This window comes from Camarhynchus parvulus, chromosome 12 (genome assembly GCF_901933205.1).
Source record: "Camarhynchus parvulus chromosome 12, STF_HiC, whole genome shotgun sequence".
Taxonomy (NCBI): Eukaryota; Metazoa; Chordata; class Aves; order Passeriformes; family Thraupidae; genus Camarhynchus; species Camarhynchus parvulus.
In genome coordinates this window covers 5,353,977-5,366,223 of record NC_044582.1, presented here as the reverse complement: position 1 = coordinate 5,366,223, position 12,247 = coordinate 5,353,977, and the positions used below count along the sequence as shown (strand labels likewise).

General features: G+C 38.3%; 1 protein-coding gene across 5 annotated transcripts in view; it reads left to right on the top strand.

The window, feature by feature from the left end:
- NISCH (nischarin) overlaps positions 1 to 12,247 on the top strand; it is a 29,172-nt gene that overhangs the window by 7,287 nt on the left and 9,638 nt on the right. For 3 of the 5 annotated variants that reach the window (XM_030956719.1, XM_030956720.1, XM_030956721.1), the window contains exons 4-13: positions 2,311 to 2,359; positions 3,993 to 4,156; positions 5,501 to 5,596; positions 7,188 to 7,283; positions 7,597 to 7,752; positions 9,023 to 9,091; positions 9,537 to 9,722; positions 9,927 to 10,055; positions 10,478 to 10,591; positions 11,424 to 11,532. In XM_030956719.1, coding sequence (XP_030812579.1) covers positions 2,311 to 2,359; positions 3,993 to 4,156; positions 5,501 to 5,596; positions 7,188 to 7,283; positions 7,597 to 7,752; positions 9,023 to 9,091; positions 9,537 to 9,722; positions 9,927 to 10,055; positions 10,478 to 10,591; positions 11,424 to 11,532 — 1,168 coding nt within the window. Of the gene's footprint in view, positions 1 to 2,310; positions 2,360 to 3,992; positions 4,157 to 5,500; positions 5,597 to 7,187; positions 7,284 to 7,596; positions 7,753 to 9,022; positions 9,092 to 9,536; positions 9,723 to 9,926; positions 10,056 to 10,477; positions 10,592 to 11,423; positions 11,541 to 12,247 lie in introns of all 5 variants that reach the window. The other 2 variants (XM_030956722.1, XM_030956724.1) reach the window with 2 other exon arrangements.

The following is a 12,247-nucleotide window of genomic DNA, read 5'->3' as shown; positions in this document are numbered from 1 at the left end:
ATTCTGGTCAAATAAACCAAAATTCCAGTGATCACCAGCAAATTGCATAATTTTTCTGTTCTGTGCTCTATCTTGTAGATGACGTCTGTTTCCTTAAAGTTTCAGTGTTGTAACTTCCACGTGGTTTTTATGCAAGCAGAAGTTCTTCCTTGCCCCTGACTTATTTCTCAGGACTATTTTTTATCTCTAGTAATGTAATCTTCTTTTGCTTTTCCAAAGAGCTAGCAGTATTTGGATATGAATGCTTCCCTGTTTCTAAACTGATCTTGGATATTAAGAGCAAAGATGTTGCTCAATCTGCATTTCTTTGCTTTAGGGGGATCTGACTTAGTTGTAAACTCTATTGGTTTTTGTTTGGAACTTTAGAATACTTTTAAATATTTACCAAAAATGTGTTAATTATTCAGGAGAAAAGCTAAATATTTACCACAGTAATTCTACTGGAAAAAAATGACCTTTCTGCAGAACTTTGATCTTTTAAAATATCTTCATTACCAGAAAACCCATGTACATACTGGAGCTATTATAATCCCTGATATTGCCTCATTAATTTATGTAGGAAGGCTACAATATTTTTGTCTATTCTTTTTTGCAGTATTTCCAGTAAGGATTATTTTATTTCATTTCCCAGGGTAATAGAACTAAATGGAGTCAAAATACCAGCCATTGATACATTAAAGTCACTTTGAAGCCTTTTGTTGTTCTTGGGTACAGCCTAGCAAAGAGAAACAGTTGCATGTGACAGCAATGTAGAACTTTATTGTTACTTTGACATTGAAAAGGATTTCTGCTGTGATATGGGGATGCTTATTTTGTTGCATGGTCTTTGTCATCTTAGAAGATTGGGTTTGTTAACTTACATGTAGAAGGTTTTGCAGGAAGTGCATTGAGTACCCACAAACTGCTATTCAGAGACACCTGCAAACAATAGACTTCTGTGGGTGTGATGCATTTAAGTAGTTACAGCTAAGACAGAAGTCTCTTGTAGATCTGACAGAGGAATAGAGTTCCTTTTTTTTTTGCCTGCTAGTCACTGAACAATCTAAGTCATAATCTTGTTCCAATTATAAATGTGGAAAAAAATTTGGCTGTATGTTCCAGATGACAAAAGAGATACAGAGTAGAGTTTTCAATTAAGTCTGTGCTTGCCAGATGAGTGTAACTGGCTTATTCAAATGTGAACCAGAATTGTTTAATTTTGTTTGGAATACAGCTTTGAGCTTGTTGTTCTGAAAACTATGGCGTGGAGGCTTTGTTCATCCTCAGTGAATGGGGTTTCAGTTGCACTAAGAATGTGATGTTCTAAAATCCTTGCCTCATCAAATGAACTGAGCTGTCTGCTGCAGATGTCCTGTGGATGTATTCCCTTGTTATGAATCATGAGGTATTTGTCAGCAAAGTAAACTCATGAAATATTCATGTGGCAATGATCCATAATATCTGTTCATACATTGCAGCTACCTTAAAATGAGATGTTTGTCTAGGGGAAGCTTCACCCTCACATACAGTTTTATTTTGTTCTTTTTGTGGGCCTTTGAAAGGGAGCTGTTGGAAGTGCTCAGAACTATTTCTGGACTTGCACAGAGCATTTGCCTTTTGTGGAGAGAGGTGTGCCCAGGTGGGAAATACTTGTATTGATCCTTGTGCACCTGCAGATTCAGAAAGTACAAATCCCTGCACTGAGAGTTTTCAGGCTTTCATGCTGGAGCCAGCAGTGCCAGGAGTGGAGGTTGAGCACCTGGGTGGGTCCAGGAGGGGAAGAGGGATGATGAGAAGAGCAGGGATTTGCATTACTTTGCAGCAAACATAGTAGAGTTGAAGTCCAGAAGACTACTTACATTTTACATCTCTTTTTTTTTTCTGTAGACATGTTAATCTAAAGCATTCTCTGTGTTAGTGATATTCTGAGGAAATGTTGAGTGTTTGAGGCATTAGGATAGTCTTAATGTTGAAATTTGAAGAACACTACACTTGTAACATGCCCAGTTGGACTAATGATGGCTTGTAATAACTTGCTCTAGTTGCTGCTGGCCTTTTATTAATGTGTGCAGAATGGGATTATTTAAATGTAGTTCACTGTCTTTCATCTTGGAAGTGAAAATCATATGAAATAAAACATTGTCAAGTAATTTTTTCAAGTTACAAACAAATCTATAAAACAATCACCCCAGATTTCAGTTAAAAAAAAAACAAAACCAAAAAATTGTCCTCTACCACAGCAAAAAAAGGATACTTCACTAAAGGTCCAAATTAAAAAATTGGAACTATAAGATGCAAATAACACTTATTGCAATGGTTTATTGTTTGCAGGAGATCAATGGGATCACTGCTGCATTGGCTGAAGAGCTCTTTCACAAAGGTAAGCAACTTGCAGTATTTATCCAGGAATGTTTTCCTCTCTGTTCATGCATTCACATATCTTTCATATTTTACCTCCAGACAATGAGATCTGATCTTCCATATTCAACTGATACTTTTTCTCCCCCTTCTTTCTTTTTGTCTTTTTCTTGCTGCTTGCACTTTAATTCAAGCTGCATTTTGTGAGGAGCTGCAACAGTCTTGCAGCCACTGTTGGAAAGAAGAAATTGGTGAATGTATGTTTTGCAAAGAGCCTCCTTGTCTGTGTCCTTAAGAGACAGGATGTGGCAGTGGTGATCAGAAGCTTTTGCTAAGCTCTCTGTCTCAGTGTGTTTTAGTGTAACCTGTAAGGAAGCTTGGTCTGTGTTAGTGAGTCCTGACAGTCTGTGTATTAAATGCAAGAGATCACTTTGGATATCTAAATATTATTCTTCCAGAATTCAGGAAACAGGAGACCTTCTGGTCAGTTAATTTAAGGGTGTGCTTTTCTGAGGCTGGCAGATGAAAATGAAATGCTCTTACTGTAACTACAACAGCTCTGGGCTGCTCCATTAACAGCAGGAGGCATGTGAAAGGATTAATCCCTGCTATTTTTGTTTTGAAGGACGTGCAAGATGTTACTTTATAATTCCAGTTGGCTGAGGTGTGGTAGGCATGATAGGTGAAGCATGTTTCAGCAATGCTGTTTCAGATTTTCTGACAGAAAGTTACCTTTAGGTGAAACCACCTCAGAGAGTCCATTCAGTGAATTTTGAAATATCTAAAGCTTGTGAAGAAATCTTTGCTGGCTTTCTAGTGCCTGCAGTCTCACTGATATGAGAATTGATGTGTCACTGACTGCTCTGTATTAGTGTAATCTTCCAGTAATGTATGTGCAGCTGGACTCTTGGACTTGATCCCACTGAAGCTGAAGGGAATTTTACCCCTCAGAGCATTTCTGAGAACTCTGCTTATCACAAAAGCTGATGCTGTTTTGTCCATGAAGTCAAACTGGTGTCCCTAAAAGGAAGAAAGATATTCATTCCATGTGTGTGTTCCAACTGCTGTAGCCTACATCAAGCTTATGGTGCCTTCAGAGAGGCTTTTATGTGCTGCTTCCTGCTGTTCCTACTGTTAAATTGGATTGTGAAATTATAATTAGATAAGGCATTTTCTGTTCTGGGCATTTGCTTTGGTACTAGCATGCAGAAAACCCCCATGCTTTCAAATGTGTTTTCAAAAAACCACATTTACTACAATTCTGCATTTAGGCAGCATAGCAAAAGATCTGAGGTCTGTATTTTAGATAGCAGGTGCTGTGTTGTCTTAATAGAAAAAACCTAACTGCTATAAACTTAAGAGATATCTCAGAAAAAGTTTCATAACTCTTACATTATGTAAAGGAACTTTGATTCCAGTCTTGTTCAGACCAAGGGAAATTTACCATTAATTGTCCATTAGGAACTTCAGGCCTGTATCATGAATGCCCACTTGAATACCTGAATTATTTTGGTGGTAAAAAAATTATTTTGCTGCCTCAATTTTCATCTTAGAGTACAAATGACAAACCTGTATCACTGCATTTCCCATCTACCATTTATTCCTGTGTGAGCCTTGCAACATTGTGTTTGATCCTGAGCTACTCTGTTTTTCAGGAGAGCAGCTCTTAATGGCTGGAGAAGTCTTCACCATCAGGCCCTTGCAGTTGTATGCTGTTACTCAGCAGCTGCTGCAGGGCAAACCTACCTGTGCTAATGGAGATGCCAAAACAGATCTTGGGCATATTCTGGATTTCACTTGTAGACTCAAGTATCTAAAGGTGAGGTCAATCTTAAATAGGTGTTTATGCTGCCAACCTTCAATCCATGCTGTCTCTAGCCAAGGTGTTTGTGTGTGATGTGGTCTTTTCAGCAATGCCCTCTGTATAGATGCAGCCACAAAATCCTGCTGGGTGCCAGCAGGGATGGGTAAAGAAATAAATATTGACCTTTTCAACCTTGCTTTCTTTGCAAGCACTATATATGAATACATGTGCATATATGCACCTGTATAAATTTTGCCCCGTTTCTCACTGTCTGACTGCATCTGAGAGTTAAAAATAAAATCCTAAAAAGTGCCTCAGTTTCATAGAAGGCCCTGAAATTCTAGCTAAAATGCCATTTCAGAATAAATGTAAAATGGCCTCAGAATAGATCATTTTTGTCAGGAGACAATTTGACCTTTTTTTCTACCAAATAAATGAATTAGACTTTCCCTAAAGTAATTTTTTAACACTGCTTGCTATGACTCAAAAACTCATTTTAGCCCCTTTATTGCATGAGGAACTGCCTTTTAACTGTGTAGTGTGTTCAAAGCTGAAATCAAATGGTGAATCAGGGAAGCAAAGCCACAGCTGTGCTGATGTTCCTGGGGCTCCTCAGTTGCCTTTGTCATCCCCTGTTTGTATAGAATCCTCTAAAGGGAGGATTTTCTGGCTGGAGAAGAGCTTATTGTTTAGAAAAATCAGCATCTGCAGAATTTCTAGCCCTTCTGAATGCTTGTGAGTGGGCACATTCAGAACTTGTAAGATACATAAAACCAGAGAAAACTCTTTGAGTTTTCTCTCAAAATTCTATTCACAGCAAACATAATGAAGCCACCTGCTTTTTGTGCTGCTGACATGCTCTGAGGCCAGAATCCTATGACCGTATGGAAATACCAGCTGCATTTTTATTGATGTATCAGTGTAATGCTTGTTTTCTTCAAACCCATCTTGTCAATGCCTTCAACTTCATCCCTTGTAGTGGAATTAAAGACAGCGCTGACTTGGAGAGTTCACAAGTTTCATGGAAGTTGTTTTCAGTGAATTTTCTCTGATTTTCAGCTAAGAATGGAGCCTTCGTCAGGCTTGCTTATGATATTGCTTTTTGCATGCCCCATGTGCTACAGAATGCAAGCACAAGGTGGCACTTCAAGTTCAGTGCACTTAGCTGGAGCAACTAGTATTTGTTTTCCTGAAGAGTTAACCTACAAGTCTCCTGAATCATTTCATATTTGAAAAATTGCTTGGAACTTTGACTGTCTTTCCAAGCCACTGCCCTTGGGCCATTGCCTGTGTAAGACTGGAATGTGAACAAGTTGGATTGTGTACACTAACTCAGTTCTTTAATGTCTTAAATAACAGATCACTGGAACAGGGGGACCTTTTGGAACCAGTAACATTCAGGAGCATCTCTTGCCTTTTGATCTGTCTATTTTCAAATCACTTCATCAAATAGAGGTAGGGCTGAGATACTGCTCATATGTGCTCTGCAAATACCAGGGCTGCTGCCAATATTCAGAATTGGTGATTCTCTGCTTTGATTTGCTGCTGGAATTGGGGAATGCAGAGTTTAGCAGGACTGTTTCATTTGTGAAACAATGTTTTTTCACAAGTTTCGGAAATAAGGATACAACGTTTAAATTAGAAGACCTTGCACTGTGTGTATTTCCTAAAAAAACCCCCAGTTTCCAGTATTCTCACAAAACCTATCCCTGAGTGCCTTTCCACTGCCATAAAGAATTAACAAGTGGTTATAGTAGGATCCCCTATTACAAAGTGCTTTTTATTAGGGGGAAAAAAAAGGTATGTCAAGTATTTGTGAAAATGCCCTGACATTAATTTGTCAAAGTGCCCTTTTGGGTGTAGTGCTGCTTGCTTGATAATTTGCAGATGTTTTTCATTGCTCTGCTTGCAATATAAATACCAGGGTTTCTAGCAGTTTTCAATGGGCATTTTTTGAAATACCTTCTTGACCACTTCAGCTCTTTCCAGAGAGAGAGACTATCCAATTCTGTCATGCAGTCTGTGCACTTTTGGTGGATGCTGTACTTTTTCTAGTACATGAATGCTATTGTCTCATTGATATGAGACAATTGTTGGTTGAGAACTGAAGTATATTTCTGAAGTCAGTGATTTATTGTCATTCTCATATGGGAAAGAAACTACAATAGAGTGAGAGAGTCTAACACAGCAAAGAGGATAATGCAGAATTGTATCAATTTTCCCCTTTTCTGTGAGAATGAATATGAGGAAAAAAGATTTTAGATCTTGAATACTTTTGAAATTGTATGTTCATGAAAGGTTTTGGATTGACTGACAGTAGATGAACACTTTTATCCCAAAGTAAGCACTGTCCAAAAAGTAACAGTGGTGATCTGGGAAGAATTTTTTCAAGAATGACAGAGATTTTTCAATTTTTCATTGTGGTTTCTCTGATAAACCAGCAAATGTGCCAGCTCTCATGGTTGCACAATGTGTGTGACTGTCTTCAGAGAAGGACCTGGACAGACACTGTAGCAGATTTTCAGTAATGTTGTTTCAAATTGAGCTGCAGAAAAAGAGACTTTGTAATCTTAAACTTAGTCTGTGTAATTAGCTGACTGCAGGTCATTAGATTAGTGTCCTCACTTTCTAGGCATTTCTTTTTTCTTATAATAAAAAGGACATCTGATACTCAAATGAATGTGTCTGCAGGTAGAGTCATAGCTTGAAATAGATCTCTTTTAGGTAACAGTAAAAATGCTGTGACCTCTTCAATCACCTGGGTAGTTTCACCTTGAATACATGAGACAGTGGAAAGTCAGTGGAGAAGCTTTGTTTAATTATATGTTTGAATTTCATTTTTCTGTAGTTATGTCTCTAATTTCTTGCTTTAGTTTTGCCAAGTGTCAGTGTTTCTGACCTGATAATCTCAGGAGATTTTAAGGAAATGCTGTAACTACTTTGCAGATTGCTGTAGAGTCTGCTGTTGAAGCTTTCAGCTATCTCTTTCGTGTCTCATTTGTCTGTCCTAACATTTCTGACTTTGTAATGTAATTTTTTTAAATAGATCAGTCATTGTGGGGGAAAGCTTATCAAAGGGCTGACTTCATCAAAACATGCTCTGGCCACACTGAGTGTTCGATTTTCAGCAACATCAATGAAGGTAAGAGCAAGTTCCTCCCTCTGGTGAGTGTTCAAAGCATGTGCAAAACCAACATGCTCAATGGGGAAATATCCATTTGGAGTTCATGGAGTTTTCTGTACTGCCTGTTGCAGGTTCTGTTTTTAAAACCATGGAACACTAAGGGTTTTCTAAATTTACAGAATCTCAAGTTTCAGTGAGGGAAGTGTTTGGATGTGTCCCTTCACAGGGACACTTGTGATGCTTGCTTACATGGGATTGTTGGCATAGTTTCCAAATCCATTAGCTTTCCCTGAAGATGTAAACCAAATGTTGGTGTCCCTCTCTTAAATAGGAAATCCTGGTGCCTGAGGCCTCTGAGTTTGATCACTGGGAGCCAGAGGATGCACTGGATTCAAGTTGTCCAGTGACAGCAATTATCCCAACCTGGAGAACTTTAACAACTTTGGACATGAGTCACAACAGCATCTCTGAAATTGATGACTCAGTGGTAAGAAGTATTTTTAATTTGTGGAAAAAAGTATTACTTATCTGTGGCACATTATACACAGCAAGGATTTTGGATTTGCTCTACTGCTTTTTCTGGAGAATTTTCAGTTACATTTTGTTGGTTATCTATCCAAGTTAATGCTTAGGAGATTTGTTCTATAAGAACTTCATTTCCTTTGCTAAAGGAGAGTACTTTTGTCATTTTGTGTTCTGTAGGCATTTCCATGAATTCTCACTTTTTGAAATATGCTTTTACTGTTTGCCTTGGCTGTAGGAGCCAATTAGAATTTTTTTTAATTTTTTTTTTAAAGAAAAAACACCTCATGGCTCAACTTCGGAGCAGTTATCAAGGCTGGAGTTTCCTGCATATTTAAAAATGTATGACTTGCTGGCAGCTTTCTTGACATCAAAACAATATGAAAAGCATGAAAACAAAATTTGGAGTATTTTGCCAGTACTTTAAAATTTTGTTTTGCAAATCAGCTATTAAGAAAAAAATTAACATTCATCACAAGAGCATGGTAAAATATGAACAAAGCTTTTTACTTGAGCTACTCTTGTGAAGCAGGAAATAGTTACATGTGTAGCTCAACCAGACATCATAGACTTGGAGCGTAATTATCTTGTTCATAATTTTTTGTGATGTAGATTTAAGATGCTTCAGGTCTGTGTGCAGGTCTTAACTGGCCTGTTGAGGCAAATCAATTTGGAGATTACAACCAAAATAAAGCAGATGCAAAACACTGATGTCAGAATTCAGCATCAAGTTCAAGGTTTGAGACCTCCAAAAGTAAAAGGATTTTTTAGTTAAAATGCATTTTCTACAAGTTTGTGTGACCTTGTAGTTGTTGGCTGGTGTAATCAGTAATGGACTTACTCTAGGTTTTGGTACTACTGTCTTTATCCAGGTTTGTGTGTAGCATAAATCCCCTGGTTTATCTGTTTGCTAAGACCGGAGCAGCATTAGTGAGTTTTATCTATAATTAGTGGGGATAAGCTAGGAGAAATTATTTGTCTTCAGTAAGAAACCAGGTTTTAGATTAAAACTGAATGGTGCACCTTAGAGTAACCTGGTTTTCTTAAGAGCAGGACTCAGCTCTTTTTTGACCCTAGTCACACAGAATGCTTTCTTAATGCCAGAAGCTGGGAAGAGAGACTGTGTTGGATAACACCTTTCCATTGCTTTTGTTGGTCAGAAGATGCTGAAGGAAGTGTGGCCTGACTTAAAACTAAAGTGCATTTAACACATGTGGGGTTTTTTTCCCTTCTAGAAATTAATTCCAAAGATTGAGTTCCTGGATTTGAGTCACAATGGGGTGTCTGTGGTGGAAAATTTACAGGTAAGTGATGCATTTGAAGATGAATTTTTTACCCAAATGCCTGAGGGCTTAGAACACAGATTTTCATGCTTCAGAATTTTGTTGCTCATCTTCATGGAGAGTAGTTTCAGCCCAAATAGCTGCTTGTTTGTAACATCAAGTACTCTTTTAGTGATGCATTTCTTAACTGCTCTGGGATATTTTAATTTCTTTGCCAATATTGACATACATTTAGTTCTTAACTAAATTCCTTCACTGCCAGCTGTATATGTGGGTTAGTAAAAATGCAGTGGAGGAAATTCCATTTCTACAGGCTTTAACCTTTGTAATGAACAGTTTCAGGTCATGTCTTTCATGCTATGTAGTGTCCAGAAAACACTGTTGCACAATAAAATGAGCCAGCTATAAGATAGCATCTTAGTTCATTTTAATTGGTGTATGACATGAATTTTCTGTGCTATTGTAGCATCTGTACAACCTTGTTCACCTGGACTTATCCTACAACAAACTTACATCACTAGAAGGTGTTCACACAAAACTGGGAAACATCAAAACTCTGAATTTAGCAGGAAATCAACTGGAAAGGCTGTGTGGTCTTAACAAACTGTACTCATTAGTCAACTTGGATCTGAGCAACAACAAAATAGAACAGGTAACTGTTGACTTTTGGTGTCAAAATGTGTCGTAGATCAGAAGCAATTTCTTTTAGTGGATCTAACTGCAGATAAATAAAAGTGGCTGTAGTGATTTTTCCTGGTTGTTGTTTGTATGTAATCTATGGAAGAAATGCTCGGTCTGTGTGCTCATTTTCATTTTGCCAGTGTGTATTCATCCTTTTATTCTCAAATACTTTCAGATTGATGAAGTAAAAAATATCGGTGGCCTGCCATGCTTGGAGAAGGTGATGTTATCCAGCAACCCGCTGAGCATCATCCCTGATTACCGCACCAAAGTCCTCGCTCAGTTTGGAGACAGAGCCTCAGAGGTGAGCCCAGGGCTGCTCTTCTCCCCCTCCCTTCTGCCTGGGCAGGGAAGTGCTGCAAATGCTCTGAAAACCTGATGAGTTTTCAGTGTGCATTGGAGAAGGTGTATAGAGAGTGAAACCTTATTAACGTTACTCAGCTGTGCTCCGGGATGTAAATGAGACTTTACTCTGCCTCATTGGGTAACAGTCTGTTAATATTGAAACACTGTTGTGCTGGAATGGTGTTACACTTACCAAACGTTGCTGAGTTTGCATTAAAGTGATGTTAGCTCAAGGTCTAATGTGGCAATTGTTTCTGTGTAATGGTTACAAAGATGCACATGGTTTGTATTGAGTTTATGGTAATTTTTGATGATTCCATTAATAAAAATTAGAGAATGCCTCATTTTCAATACTTTTAGATATTTTAACTTTTTTTTTAGGTTTGTTTGGATAACACTGTTACCACAGAAAAGGAGCTAGACACAGTGGAAGTGCTAAAAGCTATTCAAAAAGCAAAGGAGGTGAAATACAAACTCAGCAACTCTGATAAAAAGGTGAGTCTGGTGCTGTGAGAGAAGTATAATGTGCAGCTTACAAAGCCTTAAAAAATTACTTCTACAGGTTAGATGTAAGCAGAATGCAGTGAATTTTCCTTAGCATTAAAAATTTTATGCTTTGTGTTTTAATGTGATATGAACTTTTAATGTTGCCTCTTTTTCCTATTTAGTTTTCAATGCATTTTTGGTAGTTATCTGACCTTCTGTTTGTGGGCTGGCTCGGGAGAGAGGAAGTGGGAGGAAAAGATAAAATTACTTAATGGTGTACACAGTGAATTCACAGTTGACCTTAACAGCCGTATTTTGTATCTTACACAAGTATTTCAGAGCTGTGATTTTACTGCTTGTGTTGCAGAGTACTGAGATTACTTCCCCAAACTTTCTTCCTGTGGGTATTCAGCAGTGGGAGAGAATCAGAAATCTGAATTCTCCTTGTCTTCCCTCATACCTGGCTGTGTGCTGTGTAGTTGGTTAGTCTTGGTTTGGAAATCAGTGTAGGGACAGAAGAGGTTCTGTCCCTACAATGTAGAAATCCTGTTTTCATTCTTTTGACTTGTGATGCTGCCAATTCTGTCAATACAGTGATTAGTCAGTGATCAGAATGACTTCTCTAAAAGGATTCTTAGTGGAATTCCACCTAGTGTGAAAAACGAGACTTAGAGGAGGTGACCACTCCCACCACCCCCTACCAAAAAGGAAAAAAAAAAGCTGGCACTAACTTTCCTTTTACTAAAATTGAGAAAGCTTGTGTGGACTTACTTTAGTTCAGGATCTCATGTGTCCTGTGTATTTAGTTTTTTCTTTAATTGCTGCGTACTTTCTTTATTAGATCAGTGAGGACTCCAGGCTCACTGCTGCCAGCTCCAAATCAAACTGTTCTTCTCTTACTGTTCGTCCTTCCTCTCCCTCTCTGCCTCGTCCTGTCAGCTCCAGCCAAGGTAATCATGTATGTATCGTGCTGCTGGGCTGAGCCTCTTGGTTCTGCTTTTCTAAGCTGCATTGATATACATGAATATTATGTGCATGGATTTAGGGCTTTCAAGACAAACACAAAGATGTGGTAGAATTGGCTTTGAAAGTGAAAGTTGTATGGAATGTGACTCAGCAAAACCTACCTGTAGTTCCCAGTAGTGGTTAAATATCTAGAGTGAGAATTTGGGTACAGGACTTTTTACTGCATCATCCTGCAGAGGACTAGATGCCACTTCCAGGTTTAGAGTCATGCCTTAATGGAAAACTGTGGCATAGAGAGAAATATTTTAAAATTGCTTCACTACTCATTCTTGGTCTGCAAAATGTGAGCTCAAGCAGCATATGTTCCATTAGTGCTTTTTGCAAGAGCTGCATTTCTGTCACACCAGGAGGAAGATAGAGAAAGGAGATGAATAAAAGACACCTGTGGGATTAGTGTTCTGGCTGAGCCGGTGATTTCAGCACATCTGTTGTGCTCTATAGTACCTGCTGACCTCACCTCAAGTTTTTTTACTCTGTGTTTCAAATGAATGTGCCTGCAGCATTAGGAACTTAGAAGAATGACTTAACTTTCCTCTTAAGCCCATAGTACTGACTTATGTGAATATTCACTTTTGACTGAGAAAAAGAGATAGAAATACTTGCTGGTTTTGGCTTTTGTCTGATTGAAAAGTGCAATAG